Source organism: Theropithecus gelada, chromosome 19, assembly GCF_003255815.1.
Source record: "Theropithecus gelada isolate Dixy chromosome 19, Tgel_1.0, whole genome shotgun sequence".
Lineage (NCBI taxonomy): Eukaryota > Metazoa > Chordata > Mammalia > Primates > Cercopithecidae > Theropithecus > Theropithecus gelada.
Genome location: NC_037687.1, coordinates 3,641,840 through 3,666,231, shown reverse-complemented (window position 1 = coordinate 3,666,231; position 24,392 = coordinate 3,641,840). Strand labels below are relative to the sequence as shown.

General features: G+C 60.0%; 3 protein-coding genes across 7 annotated transcripts in view; 2 read left to right on the top strand and 1 right to left on the bottom strand.

Moving 5' to 3' along the window:
* MATK (megakaryocyte-associated tyrosine kinase) overlaps positions 1-9,309 on the top strand; it is a 25,958-nt gene extending 16,649 nt beyond the window's left edge. The window contains exons 1-14 of one of the 4 annotated variants that reach the window (XM_025367345.1): positions 874-1,116; positions 2,001-2,223; positions 2,418-2,477; positions 2,867-2,980; positions 3,077-3,192; positions 3,282-3,501; positions 4,072-4,165; positions 5,595-5,660; positions 7,470-7,569; positions 7,649-7,733; positions 7,829-7,902; positions 8,092-8,287; positions 8,679-8,765; positions 8,852-9,309. In XM_025367345.1, the coding sequence (XP_025223130.1) occupies positions 2,152-2,223; positions 2,418-2,477; positions 2,867-2,980; positions 3,077-3,192; positions 3,282-3,501; positions 4,072-4,165; positions 5,595-5,660; positions 7,470-7,569; positions 7,649-7,733; positions 7,829-7,902; positions 8,092-8,287; positions 8,679-8,765; positions 8,852-9,091 (1,524 nt within the window). In that variant the 5' untranslated portion in view covers positions 874-1,116; positions 2,001-2,151 and the 3' untranslated portion in view covers positions 9,092-9,309. Of the gene's footprint in view, positions 1-861; positions 1,117-2,000; positions 2,224-2,417; positions 2,478-2,866; positions 2,981-3,076; positions 3,193-3,281; positions 3,502-4,071; positions 4,166-5,594; positions 5,661-7,469; positions 7,570-7,648; positions 7,734-7,828; positions 7,903-8,091; positions 8,288-8,678; positions 8,766-8,851 lie in introns of those variants that run through there. The other 3 variants (XM_025367346.1, XM_025367348.1, XM_025367344.1) reach the window with 3 other exon arrangements.
* A 6,401-nt stretch (positions 9,310-15,710) lies between these two features.
* RAX2 (retina and anterior neural fold homeobox 2) lies at positions 15,711-19,095 on the top strand. Of its 2 annotated transcripts, none has more exons than XM_025368381.1 (3): positions 15,711-15,765; positions 15,911-16,390; positions 17,259-19,095. In XM_025368381.1, the coding sequence occupies exons 2-3, from the start codon at positions 16,037-16,039 to the stop codon at positions 17,595-17,597; spliced, it is 693 nt and encodes a 230-aa protein (XP_025224166.1). In that variant the 5' UTR covers positions 15,711-15,765; positions 15,911-16,036; the 3' UTR covers positions 17,598-19,095. The 2 variants fall into 2 exon arrangements, with proteins under 2 accessions (XP_025224166.1, XP_025224167.1); XM_025368382.1 differs by having other exon boundaries at positions 15,713-15,765; positions 16,166-16,390.
* Positions 19,096-20,656: 1,561 nt separating this feature from the next.
* MRPL54 (mitochondrial ribosomal protein L54) overlaps positions 20,657-24,392 on the bottom strand; it is a 5,917-nt gene continuing 2,181 nt past the window's right edge. The window contains exons 2-3 of the mRNA XM_025368219.1: positions 23,331-23,496; positions 20,657-21,159 (exon numbers count right to left, since the gene is read on the bottom strand). Coding sequence (XP_025224004.1) covers positions 21,027-21,159; positions 23,331-23,496 — 299 coding nt within the window. The 3' untranslated portion in view covers positions 20,657-21,026. The remainder of the gene's footprint in view (positions 21,160-23,330; positions 23,497-24,392) is intronic.

The window sequence follows — 24,392 nt, the reverse complement described above, 5'->3', positions numbered from 1 at the left end:
AGTCCCAGCTACTCGGGAGGCTGAGGCAGGAGAATGGCGGGAACCCGGGAGGCGGAGCTTGCAGTGAGCTGAGATCCGGCCACAGCACTCCAGCCTGGGCGACAGAGCAAGACTCCATCTCAAAAAAAATAAAAATAAATAAAAAAATAATAAAAAAATAAAAATAAAGGCCTGCATTGGGTGAAAGCGGATTGGGCGGTTTGGTCACCCCAACCACAAAGCCATTGCTAGGGGCCAGGGTCCTGTCCACCAAGACCAAGTGAGATCAAACTGTTCTGTGAGGTGAAAGTGGGTGGGGCCCCCACCCTCCCTATGGGGGAGGAAATCCCTGCTGGAAAAGCGGTAGCGCCTACCTCTGGGCAGAGCCAGGTCCCCCCAACTCCCAGGCCCCCCTTTTACTCTCTGAGGAGGGCAGCTCTAAGAAATTTGCATCCGGATGATTACAGTTCCCGATGATTCTGTTACCCCAATTTTCCCTTAATGTTGATGATTATGATAAGGATATTGATAGTGAGTGACATTTTTCAAGGCTTTTTGTCAACCACCAATAGCCCTCTGAGACGGTGGGTGCTAAAATGGGCGGCACTGAGGGAGTTGGAATTGCAGAGTACGAAGGATCCTCTGGGTGTCCGGGCTCGGCGCCTTGCTTACCTCCCCGGACGGGCAGCTCACTCTCCCTCACCCCCGACCCCCGCCACGCGCGCTGGCGGCGCCCATACCACGCTCCAAGAACCCCGCTTCCCAGGGTGTGTGGGGGTGCACGCCCGACAGGGCCGGGTCAAGGCCAGGCGTGGCGCCCGCGCGCGCCCCGGGACCCCGCCCGGGGAGCGCGGGAGGCGCCGGGGGCCGCGGGGGCGGGGCGGGGAGGGGCCGGCGGCGGCGGCGGCGCGCGGAGCAGACCGCAGTGCGGCCGGCGCTAGGACCCGCGGGGGCCTCCCAGGCCGCGGCGCCTCCCGCTTCCCCCCACTCCCCGACCCTCCTTCGCCCCCAAAATGAGGAAACGGAGCAACTCGCTCCAAGTTGTGCAGCCGGGACCGCCTCGGTGTGCGCAGCCGGCTCGCGGAGGCCCTCCTGGGGGCGGGCGCGGGGCGCGGCCCGGGGGCGCCCCCTAAGCAGGTGAGCACCTCGGCGGGGAGAGGTGGAGAGACCCCGAGGCCGGGGTGGGGGAAACCCCGAGGGCTCTGGGCGGGGGTGGGTCCGGGACGTGCGCAGGAAGGGCCGGTGTGCGCGCGAGTGTGCGCGACCCAGGCGCGCGGCGGTTGCGCGGCTGGGGCGGAGGGTGCTCAGAGAAGATGGGACCCGGCGTGGTGGCGGCGGGGATTTCCTGGGTGCGAGTGTGCGCGGCTACGAGCCCCGGGCGTGTGTACCCGCGCGTCCACGTGGAGTATGGGCGCGTGTGGCCGAGAAGCGTGTGCGCGGCCCTGCGTGGCGCCCTGCGTGCCCGAGTGGCCCAGTGCTGGCGCCCAGGTGTTCCAGTGTGGGGCGGCTGTGTGTGCCGGGGGCGGGGGACAGGTGCGCACGTTCCCAGGTGTGGAGCGCTTATGCGCGCGGACGCGCGGGGACGTGTGCGCACACCTGTTTCCAGGTGGACGTGGTCATTTGCTTGTCTGCGCGCACCTGTGTCCGAGCCCCGTGTGTTTCTGTGCGTGTACATGCATCCGTATGCGTGTGAGTACACGTGGGACTGGAGGATTTCAGGGGAGGCGCATATTGGAGGGGCTGAGACTCACCCCCCAGCACCGCCCACTTCCCAGCCACCAGCGGTCCTGGAGATGGGGGAGGCAGGGAGGCAGGGAGGGTCCCCCATCCCTGCAGCAGTGAGCGACTTTGTGTGTCTGTCCTGGGTTTGGGGGGATCAGAGAGGCTCAGCGGGTGGCCGGAGGAGCCCAGCAGGGCTACTGGACCCACCCCTGCCCCCAGTTCCACCCCACAGTCAGATAATCTTGGGAATGACCTTGACTCATCCCTATTTCCCCACCCTGCCCCTGCCTACTTACCAGAAAAGAGGAAGAACCAGGCTCGGTCCAGTGGCACCCAGCTCCCTACCTCCCGTGCCAGCCGCCCGGACTGTGGCAGGCCATTCCCAGCGTCCCCGACTGTGGCCACTTGCTCAGTGCTCCTCTCCCCTGCCTCAGTTTCCCTCTGGGGGCGATGGCGGGGCGAGGCTCCCTGCTTTCCTGGCGGGCATTTCATGGCTGTGATTCTGCTAAAGAACTTCCCCGGGTAAAGATCACTTCCCCAAAGGGGCTTGGGGAGCCAGCTCTGGGTCCACCCAGGATGCCTCTCGGGGGCTCTCTCTGCCTGCCTGGCCATTGCCCCTGCCTGGCCATTGCCCCCACCTGGCCTGGGCTGGAAGTGGTGGGAACTGGACCCTGGGTCTCAGCCCAGCTCCCACCTGGACTCTGCCCCCTCCCCAGGTGAGCCCCCGCTTCCTCCGAGCCTGGCACCCCCCGCCTGTCTCAGCCAGGATGCCAACGGTGAGTGTGTCTAGCCTGGTTCCTCTATCCCGGTTCCTCTATCCCCTGGGTCCTTCTTCAACTCCAGCCACACCCTCAGCCCCCTTCCTGGAGGGCTGTACTCTCTTCCCTCTACCCGCTTCTGCTGGGCTCTGCCTGGCCTTTCTCAGTCATCTTGGCTTCCTGAACTTCTGTCCCTGTCCTCTCTTTGTGACTCTATGATTTCTCTCTTTGAGCGCTGTTCACCCCGTTTCTCTCCTTCCCCGATGTCTGCATCTGTTTTCTCTGCCTCTCTGCTCTTCTCCAATCTCCATGCCTTTCTCCCTCCTGTCCTCTTTCCCCTCCCATGCCTCTGCTCCCCACATCTCCGTGATGTCCTCCCATCGCCCCTCTCCTGGCCCCCTCTGCAGAGGCGCTGGGCCCCGGGTACCCAGTGCATCACCAAATGCGAGCACACCCGCCCCAAGCCAGGGGAGCTGGCCTTCCGCAAGGGCGACGTGGTCACCATCCTGGAGGCCTGCGAGGTGAGAGGCGGCCAGGGTGTGGGTGCTTGGGGCTGGGGGCTCCACCAGGACCACCCCCACACCCCCCACATCAACCCTGTGCTTCCTCCCTGGCAGAACAAGAGCTGGTACCGCGTCAAGCACCACACCAGCGGGCAGGAGGGGCTGCTGGCAGCTGGGGCGCTGCGGGAGCGGGAGGCCCTCTCCACAGACCCCAAGCTCAGCCTCATGCCGTGAGTGGGCGGGACAGGGGCCTGGAGTGGGGGGCAGTAGGTGACCGCCCCCCACAGCCTGGTCCAACCCACCCCTTTTGTGGCCCCAGGTGGTTCCACGGGAAGATCTCGGGCCAGGAGGCTGTCCAGCAGCTGCAGCCACCTGAGGACGGGCTGTTCCTGGTGCGGGAGTCCGCGCGCCATCCTGGCGACTACGTCCTGTGCGTGAGCTTTGGCCGTGACGTCATCCACTACCGCGTGCTGCACCGCGACGGCCACCTCACCATCGATGAGGCCGTGTTCTTCTGCAACCTCATGGACATGGTGGAGGTGCTGCCATCCAGAGGCCCCACCCCGTCCCTGCTGCCCTGGAGACTCCCCTATGTAGAGATGGAGGGGCCGGTCGCCTGACTTCTAGCCCTTCCCCAGCAGCTGGGCAGACACCATCCCTACCTCTGTGCTGATCGCCCGGGACCCCCCTGAGCTCTGTGCTTCCCCAATGTGGAGATGAAGGGGGTAGTCCCTGGGGCCCCCCAGGCCCCCATCCCATCTCAGATAGGCAGACAGGAGGACCTCACAGTAGGATTCTCCTTAATGCAGAAATGGGCAGGGGGCTGATCCCTATGGACCGCCCATCCTACAGGTGGCCTGAGTCAGTCTGGTTCTACCTCCAGGGACTAGGGTGACTCCTCTGGGGACCCCCAGGACCCCCCCAAGTTGATACCAATCCAGAGTACTCCCCCTCCTTTTAGCTTGCCTCCTTTCCCGTTCCTATGGAAACCAGCCTTTCTCCTCCTCCCCGGTCCCACCCACCCTGCCCAGAGGCCACCCAGGAAGGGGACAGGATGCCGGGGTTCCCCGCCCTGGGGCTGGGCTCATGGCTGTCCCCACATCCTGCAGCATTACAGCAAAGACAAGGGCGCTATCTGCACCAAGCTGGTGAGACCAAAGCGGAAACACGGGACCAAGTCTGCCGAGGAGGAGCTGGCCAGGGGTAGGGGACGCTCAGGAGGACAGACCCCCTTCCCTGACCGCGTTAGCCCAGCGCGGGAGGAAGGGCCCTGGGGCCTCCGCACCTCTGAGGCCAGATCACCCAAGCGTGTCTGTATGCCCAACTATGGGATAGAAGACGTGGGCTGCCTTGGGGGTACCCACAGACACAGATCAGTCCTTTTTTCGCCATCATCCACCATCTGAGCCAGAAACCTGGCCCTGAACCTCCACCCACCCCACCCTCCAGCATTCCCTCCTTGGCCAGGTTACCAACACCTGGTGAATCTGCTCCCCTCCCCTCCCCACAGTCCAGCCTCAGGCCCTCCCATCAGATTGCCTCCTTCCCAGAGGGCGAGTCCCCCTTCCAGCCCAGGCCTTGAGTGCGGCCTCAAGGTTATCTTTCTGTCATGAAATCGTGCCTCCAGGGAGAGAGGCCCGGCAGCTCCACTACCTTCCAGAACCTGCCCGCATGGCCTGAGCCACCTTTCCAGCCTCATCTGCAAAGCCCTTCCTCCACGCATCCACCCCCTCCCAGGTCAACTGTGATCATCGTTTCCTTCATGCCTCTGAGCCATTGTATATTCTGTTCCCTTCACCTGAAATGCTTTTCCAGCCCCTGAGTAGTGAAATCCTCAGTGTTTAAGGTCAAAAGCAAATGCCTCTTCCCACCCCATGTCTTGAAAGTACGTCTCTCCTAGGGAAATCTGTATCCATCAGGGATGGCACCCAGGTGGACACTAGCATCACCCTGACCAATGATCCCTTAAGACCATGGCATTTGGAGGGGTAACTTTCTGGAGGGAGAAGAGAACGCCTGCAGAACCAACCAGAGGACAGTGGAGGGGACAACACAGGAGTGCTTGGGAGAAGGGTCAGGGAGGCCAGAGCCCTGGAATATTCTGGAACCTTTATGGGTCTCCATGTTGTGTTTTCTTGTTTTTTTGTTTTTTTTTGCTCTGTGTGTGTTTCTGAGTGGTCAGAGGTAAAGAACTGTGTAGGGAAGAGCCCAGCAGGTATTTGGAGGGACAAGAGAGCCAAAGAGAAAAGGGCAGCTCTTCTCTCTGAGACCTGAAGTGTTTCCTGGCACTGCCCCCTGAGCCTGACAGGGAGTTCCTGGAAGGCAAATGTGGAATCTGAGGGTCTCAGCCAGGCAGGCCCCCAGCTTTGACCTTTCACACCACTATCCCTCCTGTAAGCCCGTTTTTGCTCAGGTCAACCTGAGATACGTCTGTTGCAACAACAGTAATTGGTACCAGGAGTGGGGTGTCTCTGATACGTCCTAGGGGCATTGCCAGGTCCAGCAGCCATTCAAATGTGTATCCACAGCTGCAGCACTGTGAGAGACTTCACCTAGTCTCTCACCAAGTAGAACCCCCAGTGGGAGGGCTTGGGGGGCCCATTACCCCTCTGACTGGGTCTTCACTCCACAGCGGGCTGGTTACTGAACCTGCAGCATTTGACATTGGGAGCGCAGATCGGAGAGGGAGAATTTGGAGGTGAGTGGCGGACCGGGTTGGGGGTGCTGAAGGAAGGTGGGAGGTGCATATTGAGGCTTTGCAGTCACAGAGCTGAATTCAAACCCATACTTAACGACCTACTAGTTGTGCAACTGAAGACACGCAAATCCTCTGAGCCTCAGTTTCCCCCTCTGGAACACGGGGTAATGGCAGCTGTCATGAGGGGTCAATGAACTCAAGCAGTCAATGTTAGTGACTTCACACTGTCAGGGTCTTGTATGGTCAGGCCCTCTGTTTGGAATGTTTGGAACACCATTCCCTGAAATTATTATTCTGGAAGGCTCTGGGGTTTAGATCGGGGGTCAGCAGACTCTCTGTAATAATATTTTTTGCTTCGTGTGTCAGGGAGCTGCTTTCACAGCTGCTGAATCCTGCCCTTGTGGAGTGAAAGCAACCACAGACAATTTGTAAACATATGGGCGTGGCCATGAAAACTATGGCCCAGAAATTTGAATTTTGTATAATGCTCACATGTCCTGAAACAGTACTCATCTTTTGATTTGTTTTTACAACCATTTAAAAATGCAAAAACCAGACGGGCGCCGTGGCTCACGCCTGTAATCCCAGCACTTTGGGAGGCCGAGGCAGGTGGATCACAAGGTCAGGAAATCAAGACCATCTTGGCTAACACAGTGAAACCCCGTCTCTACTAAAAAAAATACAAAAAAATTAGCTGGGCGTGGTGGTGGGTGCCTGTAGTCCCAGATACTCGGGAGGCTGAGGCAGGAGAATGGCGTGAACCCGGGAGGCGGAGCTTGCAGTGAGCCGAGATAGCGCCACTGCACTCCAGCCTGGGCGACATAGCGAGACTCCATCTCAAAAACAAAAACAAACAAACAAACAAAAAAAAACCAGCCAGGCGCGGTGTCTCATGCCTGAAATCCCAGCACTTTGGGAGGTTGAGGCAGAAGGATCCCTTGAGCTCAGGAGTTCAAGTCCAGCCTGGGCAACATAGCAAGACCCCCATCTGTACAAAAAAAAAATAACCAGGCACAGTGGAGCATGCCTGTAGTCCCAGCTATTCAGGAGGCTGGGATGGGAGGATCCCTTGAGCCCAGGAATTTGAACCTACACTGAGCTGTGATCACGCCACTGCACTTCACCTGGGTGAGAGAGTGAGACACTGTATCAATATTTTAAAAATAAAAATGCAAAAAACATTTTGAGCTCAAAGGTCTTGCAAAAAGAATTGACAGCGTAGATTTGGCCCCTGGGGGGTGGAGGTTCACAGACCCCTGGCTTAGATGGTTCTCTCTTTGTTTTTGTTTTTGTTTTTTGTTTTTTTTTTGGTTTTTTGTGGTTTTTCTTGAGATGGAATTTCGCTCTGTTGCCCGGGCTGTAGTGCAATGGCGCAATCTTGGCTCACTGCAACCTCCACCTCCAGGGTTCAAGCGATTCTCCTGCCTCAGCCTCCCGAGTAGCTGGGACTACAGGCATGTGCCACCACATCCGGCTAGTTTTGTATTTTTAGTAGAGACGGGGTTTCTCCATGTTAGTCAGCCTGGTCTTGAACTCCTGACCTCAGGTGATCTGCCTGCCTCAGCCTCCCAGAGTGCTGGGATTACAGGCGTGAGCCACCGCGCCAGGACCAGACGGTTCTCTTTGATCTTGGGTCTGGAGCTTGTGAGGGCGGGAGGGATGGGGAGCGTGGGGGCTGCGTTTCAAGGTCTGGGGACCCGCAGCTGTGTGAGTGTTACATGGGCACCGGTGTGAGCGGGCCTGTCTGTCTCTCTGTCGCTGTTTGTTGGGGGTCCCGATCTCACCCCGTTCCCCGCCCCCACCCCCAAGCTGTCCTGCAGGGTGAGTACCTGGGGCAAAAGGTGGCCGTGAAGAATATCAAGTGTGACGTGACGGCCCAGGCCTTCCTGGATGAGACGGCTGTCATGACGTGAGTCCCGGGGTGGGGGCTGGGGACCCTGGGATGGGGGGTCCCAGCCCCGCCCTCACGCCCACCCCACCGCCCCCAGGAAGATGCAACACAAGAACCTGGTGCGTCTCCTGGGCGTGATCCTGCACCAGGGGCTGTACATTGTCATGGAGCACGTGAGCAAGGTGGGGCGGGGCCCGGGCGGGGCCCAGGCGGGGAGGGGGTCCCACATGGCAAAGCAGCCCTAACATCCCCCACGGCCGTCTCCCACCCCCAACAGGGCAACCTGGTGAACTTTCTGCGGACCCGGGGCCGAGCCCTCGTGAACACCGCTCAGCTCCTGCAGTTTTCCCTGTAAGTGGGGCTCTCAGGGTGCTGGGGCGTGGGGGTCGTCGGGGGGCAGATTCCAAGATCCATCAAGGGGAAACTGAGGCACGGGGCAGGGAGGCTTTCTGAGCTTGTGGCCCAGGCACCCAGAGCTTTCTGAGCCGTGAATGCAGGCGTCCTGGCACCTGAGCCCCCACTGCCCCCTGCTCCCCCCAGGCACGTGGCCGAGGGAATGGAGTACCTGGAGAGCAAGAAGCTGGTGCACCGTGACCTGGCCGCCCGCAACATCCTGGTCTCCGAGGACCTGGTGGCCAAGGTCAGCGACTTTGGCCTGGCCAAAGCAGAGCGGAAAGGGCTGGACTCGAGCCGCCTGCCCGTCAAGTGGACGGCGCCCGAGGCTCTCAAACACGGGGTGAGCCTCCTTCACACACCCCTGGGGCTTTGGGGTCCCCCCAGCTCTGCTGTATGACCCTGGCTATGTCACTTGGCCTCTCGGAAACTCCGAGGGCAATGGCTCTGCCTCTCCAGGAAGCTCTTGGCCCGTAATTGTTCCTTGTAGCTTCCCTCTGGGCCTCAGTTTCTCCAGCTCTGAAAAAGGCATAGGCTCAGGACTGAGGTGAAGAATGACCAGGCTTCCTTCATGCATGAAGGCTGAGCTAGACTCGATTGTGGGCGGCGTTGGGGGAGGAATCAATTAGGAGACCGGAGAGTGAAGGTCAACCCAGGAGGGCTTCCTGGAGGAAGCAGAGGCTGAAGCAGAAACCCTGAGGGGTCCCTCCTCACCCCTGTCTCGGGCCCCACAGAAGTTCACCAGCAAGTCGGATGTCTGGAGTTTTGGGGTGCTGCTCTGGGAGGTCTTCTCATATGGACGGGCTCCGTACCCTAAAATGGTGAGCGGGGGCCCCAGGGAGGCACTGGGTTCCGGGCAGGTCCAGAGGCTGTGGCCCTGACCCCTGCCCACACCTGCTGTCCACAGTCACTGAAGGAGGTGTCGGAAGCCGTGGAGAAGGGGTATCGCATGGAGCCCCCCGAGGGCTGTCCAGGCCCCGTGCACGTCCTCATGAGCAGCTGCTGGGAGGCAGAGCCCGCCCGCCGGCCACCCTTCCGCAAGCTGGCTGAGAAGCTGGCCCGGGAGCTGCGCAGCGCTGGCGCCCCGGCCTCCGTCTCAGGGCAGGATACCGACGGCTCCACCTCGCCCCGAAGCCAGGAGCCCTGACCCCACCCGGTGGGGCCCTTGGCCCCAGAGGACCAAGAGAGTGGGCAGTGCGACGTGGGGACACCGGCCAGGCCCAAGGAGGGTCCAGGTCGGCAAGGCATCGTCCTGGTGCCCACGGCAGGGGCTGGCCCGCGTAAGGGGCTCTGGGCGGACCGTGAACACCCCAGACCTGCGAAGGCGAAGGATGATCGCCCCGATAAAGACGGATTCCAAGGACTGTAGGCGCCTGTGTCTCTCTCTGTGTCCCCATGCCCTCTTTCCCAGAGGCCGCTTTTGGCGATCTGCTCTCGGACACCCCCAGGCGCCAGGCATCCTGGGTCCTCCCGTAGAGGTCCACCCCCCCACCCGGATGCCCTGTGTGCCCTGGCCCCAGCAGTCACCTCCCTCCTCTGTGGAACCCACTGCAGCCCACATGATGGGATCAATTAATTGGGACCCCACTGATCCTTGGCCTTGTGTTGGGCACCCACCGGCCCCAAGCCCCTGCCTCCTGCAGCCATGTGCCTGCACACGGGGCCTCCGCATCTTTGTCCATGGAGGATCCACCCAGCTGGAACCTGCCCGCTGGCCACTGTGGGGACATCGTTCCCCGGGGAATTCTGGGCAGGAGACTCACTTGCCATTACCCATGGGTTCCCCACTGCAGTCCCCCAGGGGATGCTGTATTCAGTGGTGGGGACCCCGTCCCAACCCATGGGATCTCGGGAGGCTGCCAGCAGCCCTCAAGATCCAAGTCTCCCCTCCCACCACATCCCTTTCTCAGGCCCCAGCCCTCTACATCCCTATGGGAGCCCCCATGATGGCAGCCCAAGGAAGGTCTGCGTGTGTGGCAGCAGCCCTGTTTAGGGATGGCCTGGGGAGGCCACCCTCCTCCTCCTGCCTCCCCCATTCATGGGCAGCCACCATGTTGAGCACTTTCAGGTCAAATCCCCAAAATGCCGCTGGAGGTGAGGACCAAGATTACACCCATTTCACAGACGCGGACACTGAAGCCCAGAGAGGGCAGGTCGCTCACGCTGGGTTGCCACAAGAAGATATGGTAGAGCCTGGATTTGAATCTGGGCCTGTCTGGGTCCACAGCCCAGGTTTCGTTCCCCTCTCTTCCCGCTCCAGCCTCTCCCACTTCTGCACGTCCCTCACTTCTGCTTCTTTCATCATGGTCTGAACCAATCATGAAAATCTCACCCATCACCCACCCATCCACCCAGTATCTACTCATCCATCCATCCACTCACCCACCATCCACTCATCCATCCATCCACTCAATCACCATCCACTCATCCATCCACCCACCACCCACCATCCACTCATCCATCCATCCACCCACCATCTACTCATCCATACATCCACCCACCCAGTCACCCATCCATTCATCCACCCACCTATCCATCCCCCCACACATCATCCATCCACCCACCATCCACCCATGCACCCACCCTATTCATTCATCCATGTGTCCATCCACCCACCCACGCATCCACCCACCCATCCATCCACCCACCCATCTACCCAACCATACACCCATCCATCCATCCACCCACCAATCATCCATCCACCCACATACCTATCATCCATCCATGCATCCATCCACCCACCCATCCACTTGTCCGTCCACCCATCCATCCATCCATCCATACACCCACCCATCCACCTGTGCACCTACCTATTTATCCATCCACCCATGTATCCACCCATCCACCTACCCATCCACCGACCAATCATACATCTACCATCCACCCATCCACGCATCCATCCATCCATCCACCCAGCATCCACTCATCCATCCACCCAATCATCCACCATCCACCCACCTATTCATCCATCCACCCATGTGTCCACCCACCCATACATCTACCTGTTCACTCACCCGTCCACCCATCCATCTACCTACTATCCATTCATCCATCCACTCATCTACCTATTCATCCATCCATCCACCCATCCATCCGTCCACTCACCATCTACTCATCCACCAATCATCCATCCACCCACCTATTCATCCATCCACCCGTGTCCATCGACCCACACATCTACCTGTCCACTCACCCATCCATCCATCCATCCATCCACCTACTATCCACTCATCCATCCACCCATGCATCCATCCACCCATCCATCCGTCCACTCACCATCTACTCATCTACCAATCATCCATCCACCCACATATCCACCATCCATCCACCTGTCCACCCATCCATTCACCCATCCACCTACCATCCACTCACGTATCTGTCCACCCATTTATCTACCCATCATCCATCCACACACCCATCCATCCTTCCATTCATCCATCCACCCACCCATCCTCCTGTCCCCACCCATTCACCCATCCATGCATACATCCATCCACTTATCCATCTCCCCACGCATCCATCCCCCACCCATTCCCATGTCCATCCGTCTACCCATCCATTCATCTACCCACCCATCCACTCTATTCATCCATCTCTCCATCCACTGTTCCATTGATCCACCCACCCATTCATCCATCCCTTCATCCACCTACCCACCCACCATCCGTTCACACATCCATCCACCCCTCCTCTTCACTTAACAAAGCCAGGCTGAAGGAGGTGTCAGAGGCCATGGAGAAGGGGTACCGCATGGAGCCCCCCAAGGGCTGTCCAGGCCCCGTGCACGTCCTCAGAGCAGCAGCTGGGAGGCAGAGCCCACCTGCTGGGCACCCTTCCACAAGTTGTCCGAGAAGCTGGCCTGGGAGCTGTGCGGCACGGGCGCCCCGGCCTCTGTCTCCGGCCTACTGTGCTGGCCCTCTGGGTACTGAGTATCACCGCAGCTGCTGCAGTGACAGCTCTCAGATGACACTGTCCTTGGACAGAGGCAGTCCAAATGTCCAGGGACCTAGCAGGCTGACCCGTGACTCTGGGGGACAGAATGGCAGGGAAACACTGGCCCTCCTGCCCACTCTGGCACAGTAGGTCTGGATCCACTTTGCACATGCAGGTTCAATCCTGACTCGCCCCCCAGCTGTGTGACGCTGGCCCTGGGGTGACAGCCCTGGTTTGCTCAGGGCTGAGGGCTGTTCCAGGGTATGCGACTTTAGAGCTAAAACCGGGAAAGTCCCGGGCAAACAGGGGCGAGGCAGCCCCTACTGGGAAAACTTTTTCCCTCTCTAGGCCTCAGCAGCCTCCTCCAGTCAACGGGCACCTTTTCCTAGAGGGGCAGGAGGGCCCCAAGGCCCACAGCAGTGAAGGGAGGGGCACCTAGAAGGCAGGCATATAGCTGGTGCCCCATTATTGCTGGGACGGTCCAACACCTGCTCTCAGTTGAGTCTCCCATGGAGCCAGCCTTGAGGATACACAGAGAGGAGTCTCTGGCCAGGCTGGGCACCGCCCCCACTCCAGGACTCCCGGGCCACCCTCCCATCCTGGCCAAGCTGAGACACGGAAATGTCCCAAGGTCATGCCGACCTCCTATGCAGCCCCATTAAAGCCCTGCACACCCTCGGGCCTCATTTTCCTCACCAGCACCGGAGGCAGGTTAGTGGTTCTGTCTGGGGGATAATTGAAAGGTGAAGGCTGGAGGGGACCAGCCCCTGCCTAATCCGCCGCGGGGGGCCACCTGTCCCCTGGGCCCTGCCCGCCCGGCCCACACTCCTAATCCGGCCCTCTAAGCTGACACAGCGTCTGCAGCTTTTGCCTGTCCGGCTAAGTCGCCCAAAGCCCCCTCCCCGCGCCTCACGCCACGATCCTTCCTGCGGCCTCTTAACCCACACTGGCCAATTAGTTAATTGGGGTCTGAGATCTGAAGCAGCTCGTTAGCGCTCTAAAGTGATGAAGCAATCAGGGCAATTCTCTCTCCCCACCCCGCAGCCCTGTGCCTCAATGGGCAACAGGCCTGGCTCTGCCCTGGACGCAGAGCCTGGTGGGCCCACCTTGCCAATGGGCAGCTGAGGCCGGGGGAGGCACCTGGAGCCTCAGAAGCTGCAGCTGTCCCTCTGGCCCGGGCTTGAACCCCTGTGTCCCTCCGCACCTTGCCCACCTGAACTTGGCCCCTGGCATTGGGGAGCTACACCCGGATCCAGAGTCGAAGCCACCTGCCCCCTGGGTTCTGACCCAGACTCCTCTGGGGCCTGGGCACCCGGTTTCTCGTATGTGTGTGTGTCACGCCTTCCTCTGTCTCTCTTTGTGTGTCTCTCTCCCTTCAAAGCCAACATGCCAACATTCCGGAAGGATCTCTCTCTACTTCACTTTGCACCCGCCCCTTCACCCATCCGCAGGCCTGAGTGTCCCCTCACTCCACCGCAGTCACCTCCCCCATGTCCTCCGTGTCACTAAATCAAGCCTCCCCTCATCTCCCCTTCCCACTGCCCCTGGAGTACCCTCTCCTTTCCGTGTCCAGGGCGCTCCCCTGCCTGAGCCCCCTGGCTCCTTGGACTTGGGGGACACTGGTCTCTGGAGCTTTCCTGGAGCCCACTCCACCTCTCAGGCCTCCGCCTCTGAAACAGTCCCACCTCACAGTCCAGAATGCGCCTGGACATCGCCCTTGCACCTCCATGCCCACACCCTGCCCCTCTCCAACTTCCTTCCTGTGGAATCGCTACCCCCTCCCTTCTGTCCTCCCCATCCCCCAGCCCTTGGCCTGACCAGGCCCTTTAGCCTCGCCTGCCGGGCACCTGCCCTTGGTTTCTCAGCTGCTCATCATTGATGTTTGTATAAAATGCCAGTGTGTCCCTGCTCCACAACCTCCCATGGCTCCCCAGCACCCCATCCTTCACACCGCATGTGTCCAGAACTTGCGGCTTTGCACTCCATCTTCCATTCTCACCACCTTCCGTAACATAGCAACCTGGCCGGGCATGGTGGCTCATGCCTGGAACCCCAGCACTATGGGAGGCCGAGGCAGGTGGATCACCTGGAGTTGGGAGTTCAAGACCAGCCTGGCCAACATGGTGAAACTCCATCTTTAGTAAAAGTACAAAAATTAGCCGGGCACGGTGGCTCACACCTGTAATCCCAGCACTTTGGGAGGCCGAGGCAGGCGGATCACGAGGTCAGGAGATTGAGACCATCCTGGCTAACACGGTGAAACCCCGTGTCTACTAAAAATACAAAAAATTAGCCGGGCGTGGTGGCGGGCGCCTGTAGTCCCAGCTACTCGAGAGGCTGAGGCAGGAGAATGGCGTGAACCCGGGAGGTGGAGCTTGCAGTGAGCCGAGATCGTGCCACTGCACTCCAGCCTGGGCAACAGAGCAAGAGTCTGTCTCAAAAAAAAAATGACCTGGGCGTGGTGGCAGGTGCCTGCAATCCCAGCTACTCGGGAGGCTGAGGCAAAAGAATCGCTTGAACCTGGGAGGTAGAGGTTGCAGTGAGCCAAGATTGCGCCACTGCACTCCAGCCTGAGCAATAGAGGGAGACCCAGTCTCAAAAAAACAAAAATAGGCCAGGTGCGGTGGCTCACATCTGTAATCCCAGCACTTTGGGAGGTCAAGGCGGGCAGATCACGAGGTCGGGAGTTCGAGACCAGCCTGGCCAACATGGTGAAACCCTGTCCGCACTAAAAAATACAAAAATTAGCTGGGCGTGGTGGTGGGTGCCTGTAATCCCAGGTACTCAAGAGGCTGAGGCAGGAGAATCGCTTGAACCCGGGAGGCGGAGGTTGCAGTGAGCTGAGATCTGAGATCACGCTGCTGCACTCCAGCCTGGGTGACAGAGCGAGACTCTGTCTCAAAAAATAAAAAACAAACAAACAAAACAAAATAAAATAGGAACCCACCTTGTCCCCACAGGCCCCTTCCCGTGGGTTTTCTCCCCAGGCTCGTGGCCACTGGCCACGCTCTGCATTTTAACACAGTCGCTGGTTGTCTGTTTGCCCTGCTAGAAAGTCAGCCCCGTGTCTTCTGTGTTTTGGTCACTACTGCTGTGAGCAGTACCTGGCACACAGTAAGTGCTCAATAAGTGCTTATTGAACGAATGAATGGTGAACTTCTTTTTCTTTTTGAGACGGAGTTTCACTCCAGCCCAGGCTGGATTGCAGTGGTGCGATCTTGGCTCTTGACCTCAGGTGGTCCACCCGCCTCAGCCTCCCCAAAGTCTTGGGGTTACAGGTGTGAGCCACTGCGCCCGTCTGTGAATGGTGAACTCCTATTCATACCTCAAGACCCAGTTAAAAGGGCCTCTGCCCCTTGTGTCCAGAAGAGCCAACTGCAGTGCCTTCACCTCTGGGACCTCAGCTTCCCCAACCCCCTCTGACCTCTGTGAGTCCTAAGACACCTTTTTCTGCCCCCAGCAGATAAAAGTATTAATAATGGGCATTCATCAAGTGCCCCCTGTATGCCAATTTCTGTGCGATGCTCTGAGAAGCTGAAATCCCCCCAGGGTAGGTCCTAGTGTGGCAGTTTTACAGCCAGGGAAACTGAGGCCCAGGGAGGAAGAGCCCCGTGGCATCTTATGGCGAGGGGCGGTGGAGCCCGGCAGACTATCCCCCCAGCCTCCACCTGGAGCTGCAGCCCTCCGCCCACCCTGCCCTCCCTCCTGGCTCAGGACAGCCCGGGGACCGAGTGGGAGGTGCCGCCTCAATTAATCACCTTGAGCTAATCCTCCCCCACCCAACCCTGACCCGGCTCAGGTCTGGCAGGGCCAGGCCACGGCAGACGCGGCGCCGGGCCCGCTGGGGCAGGTGCCCTGTGGAGATTGACAGAGGGGCTGCCGTGGGCGGTGAGTGCGGGGTGGGCACTGGTGGGCCTGCGTGGGAGGTGGTGGGGGCAGAGATCCCCCCCAGGGTGGAGGGCTTAGGGTGTGAGAAGGGATCCTGCCTTCCTTGGGGGGGGCATCCTTGACCCCCCCCCCGCCACACACACAGGCCGTGACAGCCACAGAGAGGGGAAGAGAAAACAGGGACAGTGACACACAGAGAAGGAAGAACAGACAGAGGCCCAGCAGGAGACCCCCACAAGCCCCAGGAGGACAGCCCGGGGATGCAGAGCGCATGCCGGCCCCAGTGGAGGGAACAGATCTCCCCGGAGCCGGGAGGCAAGCCTGGGGCTCCCCTGCCCTGTCCCTGCAGGTAGCCCCCCCGGCCGTCTCCCCGCCATCTGTCCCGCTGCCGTCTCGCCAGGTGGGAGCCATGTTCCTGAGCCCGGGCGAGGGGCCGGCGGCCGAGGGTGGGAGTCTGGGGCCGGGCGAGGAGGCCCCCAAGAAGAAGCACCGGAGGAACCGCACCACCTTCACCACCTACCAGCTGCACCAGCTGGAGCGGGCGTTCGAGGCCTCCCACTACCCGGATGTCTACAGCCGTGAGGAGCTGGCGGCCAAGGTGCACCTACCTGAGGTGCGCGTGCAGGTGAGGGCACCCCCCCAAAACACACACCTTTCACAGCCTGTGGAGGGAGGCGAAGCAAGATCCTGACCCTCCCGGCGCATGAGCAGAAGAGAAGCTAGGAAGGCTTCCTGGAGGAGGGGGTGTGGGAGCTGAGGTTTTGACATTTGGGGCCGGGCGCGGTGGCTCAAGCCTGTAATCCCAGCACTTTGGGAGGCTGAGACGGGCGGATCACGAGGTCAGGAGATCGAGAGCATCCTGGCTAACACGGTGAAACCCCGTCTCTACTAAAAAAAAACAAAAAAACTAGCCGGGCGAGGTGGTGGATGCCTGTAGTCACAGCTACTCGGGAGGCTGAGGCAGGAGAATGGCGGGAACCCGGGAGGCGGAGCTTGCAGTGAGCTGCGATCCCGCCACTGCACTCCAGCCTGGGCGACAGAGCAAGACCCCGTCTCAAAACAAAACAAAACAAAACAAAGACATTTGAGTAGGAGTGTGCCAGCTGGGAAGGAAAAGGGGCATTTTCCTAGGCATCCTGAACAGTGTGTGCAAAGGCGTGGAGGGGTTCAGTTGGAGGCGTTTCCCTTGAGCCAGGTGTGAAGTGGGTGAAGGAGGAGGCAGAGAATGGTGCCGGTAACGATGCCTTTGGAGGCCTTGAATGATAAGGGCCAAGGGAGACCAAGGAGGGGAGTGAGGAGTTGGAGGGGAGCCTGGGCTTAGGGAACGCTTCGGAGATCCTCATCTTCTTGGGACGAAACAGCAAAGCAGCAGGTGTGAGTTGGGTCAGTCGGGAGGCGGAATCCCCAGGGCTGGGGTGTGCAGAGGACCTCCAAGGAGTGGCGGGGAGCAGCTGAGCTCACAGCATCCCCCCGTTCCCTCTCACACCCTCCAGGTGTGGTTCCAGAACCGCCGGGCCAAGTGGCGCCGCCAGGAGCGGCTGGAGTCAGGCTCGGGTGCCGTGGCAGCCCCGAGACTTCCCGAGGCCCCGGCGCTGCCCTTCGCCCGCCCCCCGGCCATGTCGCTGCCCCTGGAGCCCTGGTTGGGCCCTGGACCGCCGGCCGTGCCAGGCCTCCCCCGCCTCCTGGGCCCGGGCCCGGGGCTGCAAGCGTCCTTTGGGCCTCATGCCTTTGCTCCCACCTTCGCAGACGGCTTCGCCCTGGAGGAGGCGTCCCTGCGGCTGCTGGCCAAGGAACACGCACAGGCTCTGGACAGGGCTTGGCCGCCAGCCTGAGCCTGCTGCCCTCCTGGGCCCCCTCCTCGGTTCAGCCTGAGAGCTGGAGACGTGCCCTGGTGACAGCCACCACGCCTTGGCCTAGGCTGAGGTCACGGAGCAACCGTGGTCAGGCCAGGCCACCACCACTGGGGAGCGGGACCAGAGACAGGCTGCTGGGTCCCCCGCCCCCATCCTGTCCCCTACCCGATCACCACCCGTCCTGCTGGCAGCGGACCGGCCCTAGTGTCAGGCAGGAGGTGACCCAAGTATTCCTAGGCCAGGGACGGGGGCCCTCCTCCCCTCCTGGGGCCTCAGTCTCCCGTCTGTTAATGGGGTGTGGGGGCCTCTGAGGTTCCCGGGCTGTGAGGCTGTGAGTGGCGGGGCCGCTGACTCTGTAAGATGAGTGTACATCTCTCTGCCGCTCCCACTCCCCATCAGCAGAGCTGCCTGCTCTCCAGGCTCCCGGTCCCCCCGAAATGACAATCACGGCAGCTCCCGCGAGCCTGGTCTCCTTTCACGGTGCACCCACCACGTGAGCGCTCCCCTCTCCGTTGCGCCCTGGACCTCGGGCACAGCCGTCAGCCCATTCTACAGAGAGGGAAACTGGGGCTCAGGCAGGAAGCCAGGTCCCCAAGGTCGCACGGCTAGGAGTGGGTGAAGCTGCCTTTCAGACCCATCACCGGCCCCCCCATCCGAGGCACGGCAGCAGGTTCTGGAGGGAGGGTGGGGCCTCGTGTGGAGGCGGGCTGGTGCTGGCTGTGTCGTCATCAGCCCCTGTTCCTCGCGTCCCCACAGACCCCAGGCCCCGTGCATGTCCTCCAGCCCTGCAGAGGCACAGCCGGCGTCTGCTCTGTCCAACCCAGTTGCATTGCCCAAGAGCTCTGAGCAAGGAGGCTGTCGCGGGGCTGAGAACCCGCTGTGACTGGCAAGCATGGCTGGCCCAGTGCAGCAGGAGGGGCCCTGAGCCATGGGATGGGACAGTCTTGGCCAGGGCCACCCCGAGACAGAAGTGCGGCACCAGGGCAGGAGCTGCAGTAGCTACCCTCCTTATCTCCAGCCCGGGCTCCCCAGATCACTCCCAGATCACCGGGGCACCCCATCTCCAGGCAGCACCTCGCACACCAGTCCTGTGGCCCAACGCCCAGCCAATGTCACTGTGCACCAGGCACTGGGGACATGGCAGTAAGCACAAGAAAGATTTTTTTTTCTTTTTAACCTAAACCAGGCCAGGTGCGGTGGCTCATGCCTGTAATCCCAGTGCTTTGGGACGCTGAGGTGGGAGGATTGCTTGAGACCAGTCTGGGTGACATAGCAAGACTCAGTCTCCACAAACATTTTTAAAACGTGCCAGGTGTAGTGGTGCACACTTGTCATCCCAGGGACCCGAGAAGCTGAGGCAGGAGGATTGCTTGAGCCCAGAAGGTCGAGGCTGAGCTGTGATCACACCACTGCATTCCAGCCTGTGCAACAGAGCCAGACCCCGACTCAAAACAAATAAATAAAAAACAAACCTAAAGCATAAGACTTCAGTGATAAGCGATAGGGGGAAAACAACCAGGAAAGGCAGATGGGGAGTGTGGCAGGGGCTGCAATTGTAACAGGGAGTTCTGGAGGAGGGGAGGCTGGTGTGAAGGTGGAGACCGGGGCGGGAGGGAGGTGGTCTAGGGGAGGAGGGGGCTGGGCAGAGGCATAGGCCGTGCAAAGGCCCTGGGGCAGGGCCGCGCCTGGTGCATTGGCAGAATAGCAAGGAGGCCTGTGTGGCTGGAGTAGAGTGAGGAGGGGGAGGAGGGAGGTGATGGGGAGGCCAGGCAGGGCAGTGGCTGTTATAACTTTGATTTTTGCCCTGAGAACCTTGGGGAATAACAGGAGGGTGGGAACAGGGCTGGCACCACCTGCTGTGAGTGCAAGAGAAGGCGTGCTCACACCCCCGCCTGCCCAGGGAGGCCACCGGGGACAGCAGGTGCGTGGTAATCCGCTCCACTCCAGAGTTCCCTAAGAGGATGAAGGTTAGGGTTTCCCTGGGACGGGAAGAATTAGCCTCGGGTCCTCACCCCGCCCATCCAGCTTGTGGACAGAGGAAGCCAGAGGGTGGGTGAGCCCAGCCCAAAGCCCCTAGGGTACCCACCTAGGAATGGGTGGGGCTACTGTGGCAAGGGTGGGGATGAGGGCATGACCCTTGGGGGTTCTGCAGGATGTGGGGTCCATGAGGTGATCTACCCCAAGAGGCCCCATCACTCCCTAACTAGGTGTCCCCCCGCCCCCCCGCCTCCTCCAATCTGGTGCGCTCCAGCCCTCAGGATCCCGCCCCATTGCTCCTCATCACAGCCAGGCAGGGCAGGAGTTGGGACTGCAGGGAGGCCAGTCCTCACTCGGGCTGTGGGTCAGGGTCAGGGTTCTGAAAGCAGACTCCAGAGGGTGGACTGGGAGCGGAGGTTGAGACCTGGGCTCCAGTGGAGTGGACAGAGGACTTGGGGGTGGAGAAGGAAGGCCCAAGCCCCTGGGCTCCAGGGATAGGCCATCGAGGACCACGCTGTGACTGTGGCAGGAAGGAAGGGGCAGTCCCTTCCCTCTGATTCTACTTGCTGTGCTGGTGAGGACATCAGCCAGGAGCCCTGGGGCTACCCTGCCCATGAGTGCGAGCCCCTGGGGGATCCAAGGACCCTGAGATGGAGAGGGCCCTGGGTCTGAATATGGAAGCACCTGGATCCAGCCACACCTGCAGCCACACCGCTACCCCCCCCCCCCCCCCCCCCCCCCGCCCCCACATCTCTGTTCTTGAAGTTCATAAAGCCTCTTTTCTGACTCTGATGGCTTGAGTTAGGTTTGAGTCCCTTGCAACCAAGAGCGGCTTAGCTAGGACAACCCCCTCACCCAGCAGCTTGAGATTTGGGGCTCGGGCCTCGTGGGCGGTGTCAGGAACTCCAGGAGTTGGCAAGAGAAGCCCACCAAGGGTCCAGAGGCACAGGGGACCTGCAGACGGCCCGCCAGTGGCTGGCGTGGAGGCCGGGATCCCTGGGGTCTGAAGGGCCCACTTCCCGCCAGACCGACGCCAGACAATACCAAGGGGCACCAGGGTCTACCCAGAAAGGTCTTTATTGCCCTCCAGGGCCCTAGTCCAGCCCCACTGTGGGGTCACATGGAAACCCAGGCCTCTTGTCTCACAAAAGTCGGCGTCCTCTGGGAAACTGGCAAGTCTTCAGTGTGGGCGTGGGGGCGGCCGGGCCCACCACGCTACGCGGCAAGCCCTCGGGGCAGGGGGCGGGGAGGCCGGACCCACCACGCTACGCTTCGCGGCAAGCCCTGGGGGGGGGGGCGGGAGGCGGGGAGGCCGGGCCCACCACGCTACGCTTCGCGGCAAGCCCTCGGGGCCGGGATCGGGGAGGCCGGACCCACCACGCTATGCGGCAAGCCCTCGGGGCAGGGGGCGGGAAGGCCGGGCCCACCACGCTACAACTTCTTGTTCTTGCTCAGCCGGTTGTGGCGCCAGATGTTCTGTTTCCGCAGCAGCCGCCAGTACTCCCGGGTCTCAGGATCCAGCTCCTCCAGGGTCTTTGGGGGGCCCAAGTTCATCTCGAACAGCCTGACGAGGGCGCAGGCAGGAATCAGAGCTACACGGCGACCCCCTGGGCCACCTGGTGTCCTGGGCACCTCGGGCAGAGGCGGCGACAGGGCCGGGTCCCAAGCCCACTGGTTGGCTGCATGATCTCGGGGTGGTCCTTCCCGGATCCTGGGCTGGGAGGGTCCCTGGCCGTGCAGCAATGCAGCCAACTGCACCCCAATGGCACAACATCTGAGGCTGGCACATGCCAAGCCCTCTCCTGCCTCCCAGCACTGTCCACACCAGGCCACCTGTCCCCACTTGCTCAGACTTCCTGACCCTCCCCAGGCTGCAGATCAGCTTGGGGCCGCAGCAGAGCCCTTCCCGCAGCCCACAGGCCCTGTCCTCGCCTCCTCGCTCTCTCGCCCTCCTCACTCTGCTCCAGCCACACACGCCTCCCGGCTGTTCCTCCAGCACACTAGGTGCGGTCCTGCCCCGGGGCCTTTACACAGGCTGTGTCCATTGCCTGAAAAACCCCTTCCACCCACTCACGTCTTGGCTTCTGTGTCCCCCAAACCTCAGACCAGAGCAGCCAAATGTCCCTGCTCTGTCACTCATTCTCCTGCCCCCTTCCCGGAAGTGTCGCCACCACAGCTGCCTGACTTCCTGCTTCCCGTCTGCCTCCCCAGCTAGTTCTGCCAGTGGTGACTTGTGTCTATTTTGAGCCCTTCTGTATCCTGAAGCCTAGAGCAAGGGCCTGGCAGGCAGTCAGTGGTCAGTAAGTATTTGCAGGCCGGGCGCGGTGGCTCACACCTGTAGTCCCAGCACTTTGGGAGGCCAGGGCGGGTGGATCGCGAGGTTAGGAGTTCGAGACTAGCCTGGAGAACATGGGGAAACCCCGTCTCTACTAAGAATACAAAAATTAGCTGGGTGTGGTGGCGGGCACCTGTAATCCCAGCTACTTGGCAGGCTGAGGCAGGAGAATCGTCTGAACCTGGGAGGCAGAGGTTGCAGTGAGCTGAGATCATGCCACTGCACTCCAGCCAGGGCAATAAGAGCAAAACTCTGTCTAAAAAAATAAAACAAAAAAAAACACACAAAAAAAATTAGCCAGGCATGGGGGCACATGCCTGTAGTCCCAGCTACTCTGAAGGCTGAGGCAGGAGAATCATCTGAACCCAGGAGGCAGAGTTTGCAGTGAGCCGAGATCGCGTGACTGCATTCCAGACTGGGTGACAGAGTGAGACTCCATCTCAAATAAAAAAACTTTTTTTTTTTTTTTGGAGACCAAATCTCACTCTGTCACCCAGGCTGGAGTGCAGTGGTGTGACCTTGGCTCACTGCAACGTCCGCCTCCCAGGCTCAAGCAATTCTCGTGCCTCAGCCTCCCAAGTAACTGGGACTACAGGCATGAGCCACCACACCCAGCTAATTTATATATATATATATTATATATTACATATGTAAAATAAATAAAATATATATGTTATATATAGAGAGAGACAGACTTTCGCTCTGTCGCCCAGGCTGGAGTGCAGTGGTGCGATCTGGGCTCACTGCAAGTTCCGCCTCCCAGGTTCACGCCGTTCTGCCTCAGTCTCCCAAGTAGCTGGGACTACAGGCGCCCACCACCACTCCCGGCTAACTTTTTGTACTTTTTTTAGTAGAGACAGGGTTTCACTGTGTTAGCCAGGATGGTCTCGATCTCCTGACCTGGTGATCTACCCGCCTCGGCCTCCCAGAGTGCTGGGATTACAGGCGTGAGCCACTGCACCCGGCCAATTTTATACTTTTAGTAGAGACGGGGTTTCACCATGTTGGCCAGGCTGGTCTCGAACTCCTGACCTCAAGTGATCCAACCACCTCGGCCTCCCAAAGTGCTGGGATTATGGGCGTGAGCCACTGAGCCCAGCCTGAAAAAAAACACTTTTTGAGTATTTGCTTAAGAAGAAAGAGCATCGTTTTAGGTACTTGACAGGCGTTCTAATCTCCTGAATTCCCCACAGCCCTTGGAGGGAGGGACGGGTCCCATCACCCCGTTACAGATGACACCACCCAGATGCAGAGCCCTGAAGCCCCTGCCCTGAAGCCAGGATGCGTAGGTATGACTGTGAGGCGCTGGCTGGAGTGGGGATCCGCCTCTCCCAGAAGGGGTCCTCCTGGGGCGGAGGAAGGAATAGTCAGTGCAGGATGACACAGCCTGGTCCACTCACCATTCAGGGTACTCAGCATCCGGTTTCAGGGGTACATCCTGCCCTTCCTTGTAGATGTTGACGCCCATGGCATATGTGGTGAGCCGGACCGGGTCTGTGCATACGTCGGGGTCCTTGAGGGCCTCACTGGGCACTGCACCTTTTCCGGATTTGCCCCCCTTCATCACTGGGCGGAGGAGAGGGAGAGTCATTTCAGCCCAGTCCCTCCCCTGGAAGCCAAACTTCCCTTACAGAACCCCCTGTCTCAGGTGGCCTCAGCCCCTCACTGGACTCTGCCACACTAAAAACTTTTTTTTTTTTTTTTTTTTTGAGACGGAGTCTCGCTGTGCTCCCAGGCTGGAGTGCAGTGGCGTGATCTCGGCTCACTACAAGCTCCGCCTCCCGGGTTCACGCCATTCTCCCGCCTCAGCCTCCCGAGTAGCTGAGACTACAGGCGCCCGCCACCACGCCTGGCTAGTTTTTTGTATTTTTAGTAGAGACGGGGTTTCACCATGTTAGCCAGGATAGTCTCGATCTCCTGACCTCGTGATCCACCCGCCTCGGCCTCCCAAAGTGCTGGGATTACAGGCTTGAGCCACCGCGCCTGGCCTTTTTTTTTTTTTTTTTTTGAGATGGAGTCTCACTCTGTTGCCTACGCTGGAGTGCAATGGCATGATCTTGACTCACTGCAAGCTCTGCCTCCCAGGTTCACGCCATTCTCCTGCCTCAGCTTCCCGAGTAGCTGGGACTACAGGCGCCCACCACCACGCCCGGCTAATTTTTCCATATTTTTAGTAGAGACGGGGTTTCACTGTGTTAGCCAGGATGGTCTCGATCTCCCGACCTCATGATCTGCCCACCTCGGCCTCCCAAAGTGCTGGGATTACAGGCGTGAACCACCACGTTCGGCCACTCAAAACTTTTTTTTAAAGACAGGGTCTCGGCCAGGCATAGTGGCTCACGCCTGTAATCTCAGCACTATGGGAGGCCGAGGTGGGCAGATCACTTGAGGTCAGGTGAGTTTAAGACTAGCCTGGCCAACATGGTGAAACCCCATCTCTACTAAAAAAAAAAAAAAAAAAA

What these genes read in the sequence shown, in the direction of transcription:
- RAX2 (XM_025368381.1), top strand. Translation starts at nt 16,037, where the DNA reads ATGCCGGCCCCAGTGGAGGGAACAGATCTCCCCGGAGCCGGGAGGCAA. An exon ending in TACCTGAGGTGCGCGTGCAG is followed by an intron (nt 16,391 to 17,258) that starts GTGAGGGCACCC and finishes CACACCCTCCAG; the next exon opens with GTGTGGTTCCAGAACCGCCG.